Consider the following 18,367-nt stretch of genomic DNA (forward strand, 5'->3'; position numbering starts at 1 on the left):
CAGAACGTATCTGTGTCCACCGGCGGGGCGGGGCCGGCGCGGCCCCTCCCACCGCCCGGCGCTGAGGGCCGCGCGCCCGCCGCCATTTTGTGGGGCGGGCGGGAGGAGGCGAGGCCGGGCCGGTCCCGCCCGGCCGGTGCAGACAGATACGTCCTGTGTGCTTTGAACACTGTAATTAATTAAACACGGGAAAAGTGGGTGCGGTATTCCCTGTGCTTCCACTGCTCTCGTTTGGATGGAGGACTGCAGTGTCTCCTGTCCCAAAAGTACGCACAAAGTCAGTCAATCTAATTGATCAGATTCAATCTAAGCAATCAGCCTAATCAATCTGAGATCATCGAGTCCAACCCATGACCCAACACAACCATGTCAACTAGACCATGGCATGGAGTGCCACGTCCAGTCTTTCCTTAGACACCTGGGACGGTAACTCCACCACCTCCACCGCACACAGAGCGCATTACGGAATAGTTCAGCTTTAGGACTATTAGATTAATGTATTAAATTAGTTGTCTTTCCCTGCTGACTTTGCAGTGAGAACAGCACCATTTCCAACACAGTTCACACGGGGTTGGGTCCGTGCACAGACCATCAGCCCTTGGCGTCTTACAGTGTGGGATATTAAATATTTCTCATTTTGGTTGTTAAATATTTTGCTCTGTTTCCCCCATGTTCTGAAGAGTTCAGTATTGCAATAGCACTTCACTATAAACGAGCTTCATACCTTCAAGCGGGGAACAGCAACTTCAACTGTTTCCAAAGAGATCCCATAGAAACAGGAATTTTAAGTGCCCAACACATTTCACCATGTAACCTTTTGTCCCCAAGGTCAAGTTTTTGTGAAATAATGTGACAGCCTGCTTTGTGGAGGGCTGGGACCAACACATTTTTTTATCCTTATGCCTTCCTGCCCTCTGTTAGCACCCTTGGGCCATTGACATTCAGCAACAACACATCTTCAAACCACAGGGTCTAAATGAACATATCAGTCCTTAAACGACTGACATAGGAGAGAGCTTGAACGACGTTCTGTGTTATTCAGATGAGGTTTCGGAAAATAAAAGCAAAAAAAGACCAAGAAAAAAAAGAATCTGCAGCTTTTACAAATGGCTAATTCTGTTTTTCCAACTATTTTCCTCTCCTGCTGTTGTTTGGGGAGCCAACTACTGTATTCCAACACTGTGATATTCCATTTCTACAGTACTTGGAGTTATTCAGCTCGAAAATTGCTGTGAAACATCCTGCCAAGATGACGTTTCATATTTTTGCCAGTGCTTCCTAACACATGCAGGAATCCTCACTTGCAATATAAGAAAGCAGCAGGGAAAAGCAGCATTTATTTAGCTTAATTTAGCAAATGATTCAGTTTATTTACAAAGCTCATCTTTCTGCTGTTTAAACTCCTGTTGGAAATGCTGCTGCCAAGGAAGAACAGTTCAGTTCGATACCTTTTTGGTATCCTCGCTAACTCATACAGGCAAAGGAAATGTAGGTTTTAATGAAAACCCTTAATCTTAACTTGCAGTGTAACATTTTCCTTGCTGGGCAGTTTATTTCAGAGCAGTTGCCCAGTGGTATTTACTGCTTTGAGAAACGTTTGTGATGACGAACTTCATACTTAGAATGGCCAAAGTATAAAATAACTTAATCATATGCTCACTCCACAGTAGGTGATTAATAATTTCATAGCTCACTAGAACAACTCAGCTCTGAGATGTTAGTTGGTCAGCTTGACAATTTTGTATCTCTCAGTTTGACGAAAGAAAAATATTTAAATCTGTTTCAGATGAGAAGTCTCAGAGAAGCAACGTTTGGGTGGCAATCACTCAGCCTAATGGTCATTTATTTAAAAACAATTGTTTCCACTGTAGCTAAAACTATGAAAACAAATCTTCCTGCCTAGCACTGTATAAACATTGTACAAAATGTACATTTTGGGACAAATTTGAGTCCAGCTGTGCCCCTTTTATCTTCGCATTTTTAGGCTGCTCTCCGCCTCCACTCCTCCATACAGCAGTTAGCTGGAAGCCAGGATTTATTCTGCAAACGCCCGAGCTCTAGGAACACAAACTTGTTTAAGCTGAGACCATATTTGGAAGAGATCTGGGTCAAGGAAAATAATCAAAGGAAAGTGCATTCCTGGGGCATCACGTGAGGAGGCCAGAACGCGCACAGGGCCCGGCGCCCACGCTCGGGGGAGCGGAGGGGCCACGTGCGACCCTCACGGGGACTCGCTGGCAGGGGCTGGTTTTACACCACCAAGGGCTGGTTTTACACCACGTTCACCCTGGGAACCACCTCTCCAGTGAATTTAGGTTCTCATAAATGTGGGGTTCAACAACCACTGACAGCGTTATGCCCACGGCAGAAAGCTAAAAACTAACTCTGGCAAGTCTCCATCCTCACACACACAGGTACCTGTCTCCAACCCTGTCAATAGTTTTGCTGAAGTAACCACTTCTTACAACTGTACACAAGCCTGAAGGACCGAAATACCAAAGTGCTCCCTCGACTCCAGCATTCTTTTTCTTATTTTAGGAAGATCCCCAATCCAGCCTTTGGTGTTTGTTTTATATTCGGCTGTTCCAATTGCAGAATTTCAGCAAAACTTTGCTTAAAAAAAATCTTTATTTTTTTCTGTCTTCCACTTGGAAGATTTGAGGCATAAAAGCCCCTACAGATGGCACTTTGAGCCTCTGAATCTTTTATTCAATTAGCAGGCAAATGCACATTTAAATAGATTGCACTGCTTTAAGTGTGTAAGTAAAATCTCCGACAACCAGCACAGGGAAAAGCTACGGAACATGCCTGGCTGGTGATCTACACTCTTTACATTTTGGTTACAACTTTTATAGCATAAAACCTAACAGCAAAGCAGACCTTGAGCTGCCTGTTTAATGAAACAAAGGGTGGCAACAATGTACCAGGTAGTTCAGGGAGTATAAAATTCTGAATTGCAATTGCAGGCACTTTTTATCTTGCTGTGGATTTTCTCCCCCCCACAAAACACCAGATTTAGTCTCTCCTGTTTTCCTAGGTAGGGAATTAACCCTTCCCAGTGTGGTGGGGATTATTGCTGTGTGCATCCCTGGTGGGCCACTTGCACAGGGATAAAGGAGCTGTGATCAGGGGTCTTGCTCTCCCTCCTATCACATTGCTGTGAGATGCAACCAAGAGCTCGTTCAGGACCCAGTACCAAATACCCATATCACTTATCCACCCAAAATACCACTATTTACTCACACACTGAAAGAGTAAAGCAACCTTGAAAGCTGGCAGTGGATCACCTGGGGCAGGGGACAGAACAAGCTCTGCTTATGTATATTTGAAAAGAAAAAAACCCAACATATACGGCATCCCTGTGCTCTTCTGACAACAGGAAGCCAACCAGGGCAGATTCCCTGGAGAGCTGCCAAACTGGGATGTTTACAAAGACCTTGTCTATATCCATGGACACACTTGTGAAGAACTAAATATAGCGTTTTTCATCACTTTGTTGTATCTCCTCCAAACTTCTTTTCTCATCTTGTTTCCACTACTTTTTCCCTGTGTATTCGTTAATTTGAGAGTTTCTTTTCCTCTGGCTTATATGCATTTTGCTCCTGCTTTCATGTATCCAAAGATCTTCACTGTGACTTTCTTAACTGAGTGTGAGCTTTGTCCCATTTCCAGAAGAAAAACAAAAGCACAAACTGCTGTTCACATCACCCTACTCCAAACAGTCTAACTGTCTGAGGAAAAAACATACAAGCAGTGCAAGTGCAGAAAACAGAGGAGCTATTCAGAAAGACAGTTTCTGAAAAATATACATTGAAATTATTTTTTATTTTTGCTGGAATTTAAAAAACATAAGAATATTGACATTGCATTTAAAAACCCCAGGAAGTTAAAGATTATACATTGTTGCATCTCTGAAATCCAACAAAAATGTCTCCACCATGCTTTTTTTAGGAGATACCAATAAATGTACGAACATTTTGAAACAAGATTTTTAAAGAAGTGTCAGGCTGTCCAAACCTGCAAGTGCTCTTCATTAAATACACCAAAATCTGTCGCTCTTCTGGGAAGGGACACTGTCTAAAAGTTAAGACAATTCAAAGAACAAGTGGTATGAAACACATCAAACCCCAGTTCTTAAGGGAAGGAAACCTGATGTATTTAAAGGGCATCACAGGGCTTCAGTTTGAGCTTTCTATTTTAAGTTTTGAGAAGTGCTACTGTGTGTGCTGCTCCTCTTGCTCTACTCCATGTATTAATATTGGCAAGTACTACATTAGGGGTGTTCTCATCCTAAATGTAGACTGTAAAGCTGGTATAATCATTCCTTTCCTTTCCTATATTGCAAATAAGGTGCACTGACAGGGTTACAGACAGTTGTAGGCAGAAAGAGTCACTTGAATTACCTGAAGTCTGGAAATAGAAGCTGTGAATTTATACAGCCACGATGCAGATTGTATGATTTGTCTTCACCAGGGTTAAAGCAGTATATACACAGCTGGTTTAAAAGGACACATTTCTTCTCCATGTGTCAGTTAAGAAAAGCTTTCTACAAAAGTCCTTTCGAAAATCATCATCTTGAAAGTCTTGCAGCTGCTAGAATGAGACAATTCAAATTGCTACTGCTGCTTCTCCAGACAAGTACTGTCCACCACGAATACTAATGCTTATGGGGATGAGACCTCAAAAAGAAAGGTCTTGCCTGTCCCAGTAGCTTATTGACTGCAACGATAGTCAATATCTGTGGAATTCATTCATAAATATCATTATTCATTTTTACTTAAAGCCACGTCCTAACAGCAATAAAGATGACAATCCCAGGGGAATAATCACATTAAACATATATATAAGAACACTATAAAAGAGTGACAAAGTTGTATTTCATTAAAAAAGAGGTTTCTCTCTTTTTCCTGCAAATTTCTTTTTAAACTTAATCAGGCTTTCATTCTTATGTCACAGAAGGAAGAAAAAAAATCAACTCCTAAAATTCTCATGTTTAGAAAAAAACAGGAAAACTACGGTCATACTACAAAACATTTCACTTTACAAAAAACCCAGAGAGTTATTTTATTATGTATGAGAAAGACAAAATGGGACATGAGAGGGATAAGAAGATCTTAAAACAAGACCTCAAGTATTTCTGCATAAGATTCTTTACTCTAATCATTGCAAGACTCTCTGACCTTAGGGGGACATTTGTACAGGGAAGTAACGTGTGTGGAACCAGCCAGAGAGATCTATGGATCAGGAGAAAAATCCTGCCTTTATTTTGGTGTTTTATCATTTTTCCAGTATAAATTGATATGGCATGAACCATCCCAACAAAAGGAAGCAGGTACATTCTAACAATTCCCAACACAAATCCCAACACTGTTTAATTTACTTAACAGCATACTGTCTGTCATAAAAATTAAAATCTGTTTATTTAATATTCCTTCTGATGAAAAGTATATAAAATGCACTTTTAAATTAAATCACGTTCCGCCCAAACTGGTCTGCTTTAAGACTGATAACTTCAGTGGAGAGAATTAAGATGTTTCAGCAAGGATCAATTTTCTGTTAAAAAACGTCCTCAGGACAAAATAAAAAAAAAAAAAAATCTTAATTTACAATAAGCAATGTAAACAGCAAAAACAACAGAAGCCACAAAGTTTCACGCACCAGCTGCTGACAGACAGAGAACTCCAAATACTCATAGAACTTTGTATCTTCCTTTGTTGGTTGGTTGGTAAGAATTTTGCTGCAAATAAAGGAGAGGATAATCACAGTTAAAAGTGAACATGGACAATGAATTGCAACAAACCCCCACTAGATTAGCAGCTGGGTATGCTGCAAAGCTACAGCAAAACAGATCTCTCGACACATGTAAAATATTAAATCGAGGGGAATAATTCTCTCCCCTGCCTGAAGGTGCTGAAATTAGGAAATTTCTTGGGACCCAACTCTTTGAGGGGTCTTCATTCAAAAAGCTCTGTCAATGTGTTATCTCCATCTGCTGGCTGGATAACAGCCGTGTTCTGGCTGATTAAACAGAGCCACAGATTTTGAGGCTGTTCGATGAAACGGGGTGTTTGAGATCTGTAGGTCCCAGTCCCTGACACAAATAAAAACCTATGCCAGAGTGCCAACATTTGCACAAGTCAATCCTAAAAACCACAAATTAAGGCATTTTCCCTTGGCATTCTGGATATTTGACTCACCAATCTGATGAGCTCCTCTTTTATAAGTCGTGTGATTTCCGCCTTTGCTTTCTGTACAGCCAGTTCATTGGCACCTGAAGACAAAAATATGTATTATAATCATAAACACTTTCTGTATGTGAGGCCTACACTGCTGGCTCTTCTCAGAAGAACAGCAAAACTTGCTGAATATCCTCAGCTGAAGAGCACTCTAGTATTGCACTCTAGTCTGCCACAGCTCCACTGTGTTCTGTTTTAAGGCAGATACTTAAAACAGTCATAAATGATACTTTTCAGAAATACACAGGATTAGACATTTCTTTGAGAAAAATTCTACTCAACCACCACAACATTTGCAAAGTTTTCTTTGTAGTAGTTGATGCAATTTCTTATACCTTTAACAGTTTAAACCCACAGAATTCTATTTTCTTCCTTATTTCACACTGGCACAGACCTCTTTGTGCTTATTCTATCTTTTTTTTTTTTTTACTCTTCTCTTTCCCTCTCCTCCAAACTGATTCCATACATGTTTGCTGCTGTTCTGTGGCAGGTGAGGAGAAGCATCTCTGTGATCCCCACAGATCATATGACAAAGTGCAGGAAGATAAACAAGTGGTTTTTTAGTAATTGCAAAATAAATACAGTGGTCTGTAACTCAGTATCCAAACACTGACTACAGAGATGCCATGTCTAATTTCAAAATCAGACTCGTAGCTTTAATGGCAACGTTTATAAAAAGAATACGTACTTTCTATAGCCAAATAAATCTTTCTTTCTCCTTCCTTGGGTTCTTTGCCTGGAGGGAAGTAAGTTCCCCTGATTGTAATAGCAGCTTCAGAATATTCACTGATTCTCTGCAGTGCTTCTTTGGAGGTAACTTTCCATCTGGCAGTCTGCAAGGCAAGGATATGGCAGGATCAGCAAGGAGAAAGGCACCACACAAAATGGCAATCCCTCAGTTCTGCCAATCTGAGCAGAACCTCAAACATAAACACAAGGAATTTGTGCTCGATACTGTGAAACATAAATCCTCAAAGTAACAGATGAGGTAGGTCAGAGCAGCAATATTCTGAATGGCAAAAATACTCAAGTACTAAAAAAGAACAAAGAGCTGTATCAGTCATAGTAGTGCAGCCTTTACAAAAATCACCAGGCAGTGTTAGAGATCTGGATACAAGAGAAGTCAGTGGCAGAAGGTAAAAAGACTTCTGTCTGATAAGGAATGCTTGTTTTTCTGATACTCTCTGGAATAAGTCCAAAGCACTGTGTAAATACAAGCTGAGAAGTAATCACAGATAACGTATTAATTTCAGTAGGTATGATCAGAAATACAGACAAAATATTTTATTGGTGTAATCATATTTAAGCTACAAAGAGAGGTTTTGTTAAATAATGGTCATTTACACTTGATTACAGCAAAATGGTTACTTGCCTGTGGGAAGTCATTGATCTCCAATTCTTCTTCATATCTCTTAAAGGATTCATTTTGTCCTCCATCCTGTTTCTCTTCTTCCTGCTTCTCTATGGGTACATAATTGAGCTTGGCATTGATTTTTTCAGCCAGTTGCTCTGCAATGGTCTTGGCAGACACAGTAGGAGCTTGAATTGTGCCTCCTCTCAGGATAGCATTTGTAGCCTGCTGCATCACATCCTGTAAAAACACAGGTCTGTGTTGAGAACAAAGTAGCCAAAAAAAAATTCTATATAAACCAGCAAGGGTTTCATTAAAGATCTCTATGTAATATAATTGTCTACATAACAAATACACTCTCTAGACTCCTCCTGTTCTTCTTTCCTTCCTCTAAACAACTCCCCTCACACCTGCAAAGAAAAGATCTTACAGATCCTTTGTATCTTCATCTTAAAGTATCTTTGGACATTCCCGAACACATTAACCTCAATCCAAATGATTGTATCTCACAGGTTTCAGCAGAGGAAGATGTTCTGCAGCTCTGCCAAAGCTGACAAACCTAACTGTGTAGTATTATCAGTAATGAACTAACTCTTTGCCAGGGCAGACAAAGCATTTGCCGTTCTGTACCAAGGTCTTATCATCATATCAGCTCACTTACAAATCCTGTAAGTGAGTTAGCCCAGCACAAATGAGATAAATAAAGCAGCATGTTACCAGTGTGCAGACACACTAAATAAAATGGCAGCCACAGAACACAGAAGTGAATAACCTTTATTAAAAAAAGGAAAAAAAATTGGTCTGTAAAGAGCCTGACCTTGAAGTGGAAGGGGACCATTACTTGTGCCTCTGCCCCAAGATTCTTCTGGGCATTGATTCTCAAAGCCAACCTTTTAGCAATTTCCAATTTTTCTGCATTCCCAGCCGATGGTGTTGGAGCATTTGAAGTTCCTGGTGCTGCCATGTCTTTTACTCTTTTCTTTGAATTGAACATGCTTTCAATTTGTTCATCAATCTAAAGAAAATAACAATTATTAGATCATTGCATTTACCACTATATAATCCCACCATCCTAAAGAAAGGGGCATTTGTTTACATGCTTTTAAAGATATTATTCTCATATAAATGGTAGAACACTGCCCAAAACTACAACTCAACAAAAGGAACAGACAATCTAATCATCAGGAAAAAGTCTGAACACAGTGTTTACTTGCAAGGTCACAAAAAGGTGTCCAAAAAACATTAAGAAAGGAATCTAAGATTTAGAAATAGAAAAGGCTACTATGAATGTCTTTAAAACACTGCACAGAAAAAAAATGTTTGCAATTGAGGACAATTGTTCTGTTTCATTTATGCAAGACTAACAACACAAATAAAATAATTTGTATGTGACATTTAAATAACTACACATAGTAAAATACCAAAAAGTTGGAAAGAGACTTTGAAGATCTTGATCTTCATAGCTGTGTCTCTTTATATCGAAGAATACATACAGATCTACCCATGGAATTTAACAAAGTTGGTAACACAGGTCACAGAGTAACAAAATGTGTTCTGTAATCTACTGGAGAAAAAACCCAAAGGTACTGAAAATCCTTAAGCAACTTAAATCCTGTTTCCAGGTGCTTACATCAACAGCTGTATCTTCATCATCTGAATCCTGCAGGCCAAGAGCTGCTTTTTGTAGCTTCTTTCTTTCATTAGCCAAAGCTTGTTCCGTTTCATCAAATTTAAAGCCTTTGCCAGAGAACCCACTGCTTTTTTTGATCAACTTTCCCTCCTGAAAATAAAAACACATATTTTCATACTGAGAAGTTTAAAATCCCAGTTCTGATAGTTATAAGATTATACAAATAATTTTGAAGTTTTTTAAAAAGCAAATCCTAAGACATTCAAAAATCTCTTCAAATTTAAAAACTGCATTTTACACTGAAGTGTAATAAAAAACGACGTTAATTCAGCAGACAGAGACGATACCCTATTGGGATTTTCTGTAAATATACATTTTAAATGCTTTTCAAACGCAGTATAAAAAACCCTCCAGTTTTTAAATCAGAAAAATTCCAAAGTCACTCTTCACAGCATGAGCAAGACCCTCTGATGGTGAGAGCTCTAAAAATAATCACACAGATTCTGTGAAAGAGCTTCATTATCTGGTATGTATAAAAGCCCAAGTGCCCCTTATACCGTAGGTGTTTCTCTATCACACACCAGCTGACAATATTTAAATTCTCAGTCCTGTAAATGATACTCAAGACCCCAGTCTTGAAGACACTCACACACTTAGCCAGGCACACCCGTGTCCCCAGGGAAGCCAGTGAGATGACCCATGTTTGTACCCTGGTCAACTGGACCCACGTGCACAAAACACACATTAAACCCAGACCAAACCCACTGCAGAATAAAGAATTACTCACAGCCTTCTGCTGGTCTTTGAAGTCAGCCCAGAGCTTCTCCAAATCAGGAGGAATTGGATTCCCGGACAATTCCAAAGCTTTAATGATATCACCAGCATACCGTGCCTGATCCTCAGTAATGAATGTGTATGCATAGCCCTGGTCAACGTTAATTTAAAAGACAATTAAGAAAAAGCTCCAAAGACACTTTATCTCTAAATTTATTGAAGCACCCTTGCACAGATGCTGTTGTTCTGGTCAGTGAAAGTAACCATGATAGTCAGTAATAACTTTTTTTAGTGGAAATGTAGAATGAATAATGTGATTTCCCAGGGAGCTGATACAGAGGTAACACCCAAAGATGGTAGATGCTGAAATCTTTCCTTTCAATCAATTTTGTCATGGTTAAAAGCTTGAAAAATGAAAATCCTATCAAGTGAAAAACATCCAAAGTTTCAGTCACAAATGGGATTTAAAAGAACACTCGTACATCAGAACACGTAAGTTCCAACTTTCACAGTGCTGAAATTCAGAATATAATTAAAGGAAAACACTCTTTCCACCAATAACTATCCTTTGGGAACAACTTGATCAAGCAATAAAGAAGGGAAAAATGTCAGTACTAACCAAACCAGACCACAGTAATACCTACTTTATTGCCAGCCCGTCCAGTGCGGCCTGCTCGGTGCACATAATCCTCATAATGGTTGGGGCAGCTGTAGTTCACCACCAGCATCAGCTGTTTAACATCCAAACCTCTTGCTGCGACAGATGTGGCCACCAGAAGTTTGCAGGTTCCATTCTTGAAATCGTTGATGATGCTGTCCCTGTCATACTGATCAATACCTGCCAGAAACCAGACGGATCAGCTGATTATTAAGCTCTGCTTTAAGCCAAAAGAATTTATACACAGGTCAAAACACCCTCCAACTTCGAACAACCAAAAGCACAAGCAAATAAAATGTCAACACAATCACGCTTTTACAGGCAAAATGCATAAACCAGAATAATAAATCTCTATTATCTAGAATAAGAAAACTTTGCATTTTTCAACTGCCAAAAGATGTTTTCCCCTTACCAGAATACTCAAAAGGTTTTTTTGATATGATTTTTCTATTTGATGACTTATATTCAGTTGAGACCTCATCTGGAGGCTTTGGTCTCTAAAGGCAACAGAAATTTCAGAAGAAGGGGAATATTTTTCCCTCTTTGTACTTACTGTTATTGTGCTTTTTTAGAGCATTATACATAGAAAGTTTTAAGATGCTCTGGGACGGACAATATTCTAATGAGATTTTTCTCCTCTTGCTACTTCTGTTGTATTACTACTTGATAGCAGAAAAGTAAAGCAATAGCTGCTATTACTGTGAATCTCAAATAAAAATTTCATGCAATACTCCCCAATGGCATTCAGCAATATTTGAGAGGTGTAAACTCTCAGTAATAGTCCTGTTGCACAGACACAAGATTTGGCATCTGATGACATCTCACGGGGAGCAATGAATTGTAATTACAGAAAACTACCATGTCTATTTCAAATTAAGAGACAATTATCCTCCCCAATTACAAAGCAAAACCTGCTTAGGAAGAAATAGTAATTGGTATTACACAGGACCTAAGTAACTTTGGCTACTGAATACCAACATTTTAGTTTGGAGCAGCAAATATAAATCCTTAAATTTGCAGATTACCTCCATGAAGAGACAAGCAAGGGTAAGAGGCTCTCATTAAATCTTTCAACAACCCATCAGCGTGTTCTTGTTTATCTACGAATATGATAACGGAGCCTTTCTCCTGATAGTGTCCCAGCAGCTCCAGTAACTTCAGAAACTTGTTCTCCTCTTCTATGACAATCTGGAAAAAGAAATAAAAAAGCAAAGGAGAAAGAGTATAAATTGTATCTGGTGTCATTAAACACATTCAGGGTGCATGAAAATAAAAACCAGAACAGGAGATGACCTTTTCAGGCTGTTTCCACAGTTAGTGCCAAACTGCTGTTTAGGGCTATATAAACCAGGTTTACAAAAAAAGTGATCACATTGTATTTGCACATCAGGGAGTTAACTTATCCTGAGTTCATGTTTAATGAGATCACTAAACTTCATAAAATGAAAGCCCCGTGGGTATATTGGTTTATATTCAATATTGCTGGGAACAAGCAAACGAGAAGACAGGCAGGGCAGGTGTGTGATACTCACAACGTGCTGCTCCACATCCGAACAGACAACACTCCTGCCTCCAACCTGCACCTCAATGGGTTTACTGAGGATCCTCCGAGCCAGGGCCTCCATAGCTCTGGGGAAAGTAGCAGAGAACATGACAGTCTGACGGTCAGGCCTGACGTTGTCTACAATGCGCATAACCTGTGTGAGGAGAACGTTCCCTGTTAGTATCCAAGTGCTGGAATTGAACTTCACACACAGAGCTCTCAGCTTCAAGGTTAGGTGATATCTGCACTACACAGACTACGAAGCAGTCTTTACAGACTTCCTCGTGGGACTGAGCTGCTGGCATTGGAAGACAGGAAAACTTGCTGGATTCAAAAGGAAGTTGGGTGGCAATACACAATCTGACAACAGCCCAGCAGGAATCTTAGGAAATGCAGCAGAAACCCTATAGCTCAAGAGAGAAATAAAGGAATGTTCCCACTTTTGGAGAACAATATAGCCTATGGCAACTGAAAGAGTCCAGGATGCCCAAAGCTCCCAGCAAGTGATGTGTCATCAGCATTTCCAACATTCTGTTCCTGTCTCTTGCACGACATTGCCAAGAGACACCAAAGACTTTATAAGTGCTAACACAACACCTGTATCAAGGGATTACACAGGGCTACAACACGGCCACAAGTATTAGAAATGTGGATGTAAAATCCCCCCGTATATTAGAGAAAAATCTAAGCTATGCAAGAGCTTACTGAAAGCAAAACATAGAATCACAGAACAGTTTGGGTTGGAAAGGATCATCCAGTTCCAACTCTTTGCCATGGGCAGGGACACCTTCTACATGTGAGGATAATATGTGATGTTACAGTAATGGGATAATAGATGTGAGGATAATAGAGACAGCAGTCAGTTTAAACTGCTGTCCATGTGCAGCACATCTTTTTGAACACCCACTGGCAGTGTAAGAATAATGCAGCACTGCGAAATCCTTCAAGTGGAAAACAGCATCTTGTGGCAACATCACTCATGTCCCGAGTTACCTGAGGCTCAAAGCCCATGTCAAACATTCTGTCTGCTTCATCAAGCACAACGTACGTGACTCTGCGGAGGTTTGTCACCCGACCTGTGAAAGGAGAGGAAAAAACACATGGGAAACAAAATCAAATGGAAATCTAGTTTCCCTCAGGAATATTTTTTTTTTTAAATGTTACATAGTCTCGCTATCGTCTAACACAGACATTAATTAATTTTTTAAAAAATTCACTAAATGTGAATTTTAATGTTCACACTTTAATCACACATACATTCTGGCAAATGGGTAAGTATGCACAAGGCCCTTTTATTTTGTCAAACTCTTCTCTTGCATACCATCATAGGGCCAGAAGAACCTGTAAAATTCAGAAAACTGCCCTCGCCAAAACACATCATAAAACTAAGACTGAGCTGAAGCAAGGAGCCACATCAGCCAGTATCTGACAGCGGCACCTAGAAAAGAACATATTAGAGATTACAGCGCATGTGTGGAAGGCAAAGCCCAGTGCTAACTGCTGCAGCCTCAGAAAACTCCTTTATACACAATCTGCAACGCTTCCTTGGAGCTAGGAGTAACTACTGGAGGATAAGCATACTAGTTCTAGATCACTGCTAATAATATGCATAAAACAGAGTAAGCAGTCCTTTCAAAATGAATATATAAAGAGTAAAACCTACCCAGTAACACTACTGAATTTAAAATCAAGAACCACCCCAAACTCTGGGACAGCTGGAAATACAATAAGTCGTGGATCGGTGGACATTTTGAATTATGATGGACAGGATAATTAGCACCCTTCCCAAACAAACAGCTAAGAGACTCCCTTTCATGAGAAGGATTTAACTCAAGGATTTAACAATCCTACTCTCAAATGATATAAGCACATTTAGTTCCACACAGCTGTGGAGTGACACTGTCAAATGCTCTCAGAATGGAACAGATTTGTCACATTTTCTACAACTATCACTCAGACTTGTGCCTATCAAACTACAGTAGAATTTGGTCCTCTCAGCTTCAGCAAATTGTAGCTGAATCCTCACATTATTTTAAAGACATTTAGCGCTGCATTTTTTAGGATATGGAATTCATACTTAGGGAACAAAATAAATATTTCTTAAAATCTACATATCTATTTAACATCTTAACATTTTCATCCCCAAATAATAACTTGGTAAAATTACTTGGGAACAGCATTAATGTACCTACCTTTGACGATTTAAGTCTTGGAAGCCCAGTTCTATATGTCTTGAAGGTACTTTTTCCACAGAAGTTAAATAATGTCAACAGTTTAGTAGAGGTTTTGATGTGGAATAATTTAATAATAAAACTTTATCTAATAAGCATGCAATGGTTACACTAGGACAAAACCTCTTAAAGCTGCAGTGGCTCAGTTTAATACATCTGAACATCTGATATAAGGTCAGTTCTCCTACTTTTGAGCAGGTTTTGAGGGAGGGCTTCTCTGTTTTTTAAAACCAACAGATAAAGGCAGAGTCAGATGCTCTTATGTAAAAGTGGGAAACTGCTGAGCTACACTTACACAATAACAGATCAACGGGCAGACAAAACAACCAACTGTTATATAACCTTTACCTAAGGGACTCGGAGTTAAAAAATTTGGACCAGCACATTTTAAGTTTAGCAATGATAAACATTCTCAGAAACTCTCCAAGAATGTAGTATTTCCTGTCCTCCCAAAAAGAGTCAAACCAATATATGCTTAAACCTATTATTAGTGCTATATATTCTCAATAGCTAGATAGTGCAGCCTGAAGAGATATAAGAAAATTCCATAAGACCATTTATCAAAATACATGATCTTTTGAATTTGTAAGAATTACACAACAAATACAAAAAATTCTCCATAGGAAAAGGTTTTCTACTCACCATTGTTAGCTGCTAACATGTCAATCATACGTCCAGGTGTGCAAACAATAATTTCAGCACCTCTTTTGAGTTCAGCTATCTGATTTTAAAACACAGTAAACAAACTAATTAATTTTTTGCTTTGTGATTTGTTTTTTTAAACATGGATCACCTTGTAAAAAAGAAAACAACCAATTCTGTAGAGATTTTACTCAGCAATTTCTTTAAGTCTTTGGAAAACTTGGCTTCCCAGAAGAGTCACCTCTGACAGCCTAAGTTACCACCTGAAAGAGTTATAATGGGGATATGATTTCTATACAGTTAAGAGCCTGTAAGAAATATTATGTTCTAGCAGGGACAAATTATATTAAATACACCATGTTCCATCACAGATGGATACTCCTCCTGTTTCCATAAGCAGGTGGGTGGGGTGGGGGTGTGGAAACCCTTGAAATTAATATCTAAATTACTCTAACATGCAGCATTTGATAATGCAATAAACCAATGTTACCATTTTCTGGCCTTTGTTATCTTGAGGGGAACTCTCAAAAATATAGCTTCCCTTTCAAACTATCACATCCCACTAATTGCTACTGCCATGCTCAATATATACATCAAAAGAAACAGTCTGAAACTTTTAAGGATCATATCTGAGAATTTTAAAAATCATTATGTTTAAGGCTAAGTTACTTGAAAATGCTTTACTACCATTGCCACAGAGAAAGTCCATAATGAAGGCTGCAAATGTCCTGGATTTATGGGAGAGAGAAAGGAACTAAATTCACTGCAAAAGTAACATTAACTACTAAAGTCCAAGAATTCTTTGACAAGGCAGGTATGTGCTTTGTGTACCTGTTCACTGATTCCTGTTCCTCCATAAACACAGACAACTCGAAGCCCAAGTGTCTTTGAGAACTTCTTGCACTCCTTGGTAATCTGCAAAGCCAACTCACGAGTGGGTGTCATAATGACAGCTGAAAAGCAAAGCACTTTCATCATACACTGTAACACAGCTGCTGTTGCAACGTACACAATGAAAATTAATCTTTTGTAATGATGTTTACAGCAATTTACTTCCTATTTTAAAGAATGTAATTTCAAGAAAAAGATAAGACAATAAGAGAATGGGGTGGAATTCTGGTCCAAGTGCCAAAATCAAAGTAAGGTCTCACAAGGACATGGGAGTGCTCTTGAAACATGAGACAGCATTAACTAAAAAAAAGACACTAATTAATGGACAGTAGTAAGCACTTCTCCCTATAACCAAGAGAAGAACTGAAGACCATCTAAAGCATATACTTGAGCTTGTATTCATTTAAATAGTGACTTTGAAAATAAAATCTTTGTACCTATGGGACCTTCTCCTTCTTCTAATGCTCTCTGATCCATAATGTGCCTGAACATGGGCAACAGAAATGCAATGGTTTTTCCACTTCCTGTTTTAGCAATGCCAATCAAATCCCGTCCATTCATGATTGCTGGGATAGCCTGGGTCTGAATGGGAGTGGGTTTTTCATAGCCATGTCTTAAAGAAAGGAAAAAAAAAGATATTTAAAGAACAAAATAGGATTTGACAGATATGAATCACCAAGTCATGTAAAATTTTTCTGCATATTCATATTTATATATTATATATATATACATATCAGAGCCATTCAAAAAATACAAATTAAAATGAGCAGCAAAACCATGATACAAATGGCAGAGAATAGTTAACAACAATTACTCAACACTGAGTGATAAACACTCTGATGACTATATACAAACATGGACATGTGGCATTATGCAACAAAGAAAAAGGTTTTTCTCATGAACATAGAACACAGTGAGCAAAACCAAGCATAATATAGTTCATTAAGTGTTTGCTTACTTTTTGAGGGCAGTGAGAATCTTCATGGAAATACCACACTGTACCCAGGTTTTTATTGGTTTGGGGCAGCCTTTTCCCTTGACTGTAATTCCCTCCAACTCCAGCCTGTACACATTCACCTCTGAAATAAGAGTTTGCATTACAACAGAGTCAAACCTGACACTTCTCTACTACCCTGATTAAAAAATTCTTGCTTCGTCCCTTAACATGAAATACTAATTTTATCACCACCAGAAGAAGTTTTTTGCTTGTTACATGTAAACACAGGAGGCAGGTGGAAAGGACTCACGTAAATTATCCTCCAATCAAAGCCTCATCAATAATTTTAAGTATCAACAATAGTGATGCAACCGATTCAACATTCTTCTATACCAAGTTGCTTCAAATGTTCTTTATATTCCAAACCCATCTGCTGTTCCTTTGAAATCCACCATTTTTTTCTTTAACAGTACCCAAGGTGTGCTGGTTGTGTTTGTCTTTACCTTCTGGAGTCATTTTCGCCAGTTCTGGTACTTCAACATAGAAGTTTTTCCTGAAAGGTTCATATTCTATCTTTCCATGATCCACTGGTTCCAGCAGCTTTCTCTGCTTGGTCTGATAGCCAGTCAGGGCAGTCTGAAGATCCACCTCCTCCTCCTCTGAGGAATACTGTGGAGATCACCATTTGTGGGTACATCAGTATGAAGGAATGGTTTTTCATTTACACATGAACTTTATTTAGGAACAGGTACTCCTCACTGTGTTAGACAGCCACGTGCCCACACCCTTAACAACCCTTCAGGCCCACACACAACCTCAGGAAGTAAAGGAGAGGCACGTTGTGTTTTCACAGTAGAAATACAAGACATTTCCATTACCTCCATTGCATCTTGGTCATTCTCCATGAGCTCCCCTTTCTTCTTTTCTGACTCTGCAGCTGCCTTTTTGGTTGTCACCACGGTTACCACCTTGGTAACAGTTGGTCCAGACTTCTACAAAACAGTTAAGAAAATTACTACATTTTATATAAAACAAAAAACGTGCTCTATAAAATATATAGAATATTTGTACTTCTGAAGGCATTATGCTGAGCTTTTTTTCCATCTCCCTCAGTGAAATTTTATCAGAGTAATGCTTGAGAAAATACCTTCATAAAAACACTAGAAAATTAAGGCAAACAGGCTTTAAGGGCATCTAATTTCAGGCTTTTTTGCATTTCCCCCCATTTTTTCCAATCCATTTTGCTATTAAAACACAAAATTATCTTTATCTTTTAAAAGTTAGAAACCTCAGTTGGTGATTTTACCTTTTCACTCCCACCTCCACCTTTCACACTTCTCATATTGAACTTTTTGACCTCTTCTTTTACTTCTTCCATATAAGCATCCAAAGGATCTAACTCTTCATCTTCAACTTCATTGCCTTCTTTTTCTCCTTCTGCAGTTTCCTCTTCATCATCTGATATGAGCAAGAA

The 18,367-nt window shown here is 38.9% G+C and overlaps 1 protein-coding gene across 1 annotated transcript in view; it reads right to left on the reverse strand.

Moving 5' to 3' along the window:
* Positions 1 to 4,746: 4,746 nt before the first annotated feature.
* Positions 4,747 to 18,367, reverse strand: part of DDX46 (DEAD-box helicase 46) — a 16,871-nt gene continuing 3,250 nt past the window's right edge. The window contains exons 5-22 of the mRNA XM_017836052.1: positions 18,200 to 18,355; positions 17,772 to 17,885; positions 17,397 to 17,562; positions 16,915 to 17,035; positions 16,394 to 16,569; positions 15,897 to 16,018; positions 15,066 to 15,144; positions 13,186 to 13,268; positions 12,182 to 12,346; positions 11,675 to 11,837; positions 10,636 to 10,829; positions 10,005 to 10,142; positions 9,218 to 9,367; positions 8,405 to 8,602; positions 7,609 to 7,827; positions 6,925 to 7,069; positions 6,198 to 6,271; positions 4,747 to 5,737 (exon numbers count right to left, since the gene is read on the reverse strand). Coding sequence (XP_017691541.1) covers positions 5,690 to 5,737; positions 6,198 to 6,271; positions 6,925 to 7,069; positions 7,609 to 7,827; positions 8,405 to 8,602; positions 9,218 to 9,367; positions 10,005 to 10,142; positions 10,636 to 10,829; positions 11,675 to 11,837; positions 12,182 to 12,346; positions 13,186 to 13,268; positions 15,066 to 15,144; positions 15,897 to 16,018; positions 16,394 to 16,569; positions 16,915 to 17,035; positions 17,397 to 17,562; positions 17,772 to 17,885; positions 18,200 to 18,355 — 2,511 coding nt within the window. The 3' untranslated portion in view covers positions 4,747 to 5,689. The remainder of the gene's footprint in view (positions 5,738 to 6,197; positions 6,272 to 6,924; positions 7,070 to 7,608; positions 7,828 to 8,404; positions 8,603 to 9,217; positions 9,368 to 10,004; positions 10,143 to 10,635; positions 10,830 to 11,674; positions 11,838 to 12,181; positions 12,347 to 13,185; positions 13,269 to 15,065; positions 15,145 to 15,896; positions 16,019 to 16,393; positions 16,570 to 16,914; positions 17,036 to 17,396; positions 17,563 to 17,771; positions 17,886 to 18,199; positions 18,356 to 18,367) is intronic.

This window comes from Lepidothrix coronata, unplaced genomic scaffold (genome assembly GCF_001604755.1).
Source record: "Lepidothrix coronata isolate B3197 unplaced genomic scaffold, Lepidothrix_coronata-1.0 Scaffold269, whole genome shotgun sequence".
In the NCBI taxonomy this organism is placed as follows: domain Eukaryota; kingdom Metazoa; phylum Chordata; class Aves; order Passeriformes; family Pipridae; genus Lepidothrix; species Lepidothrix coronata.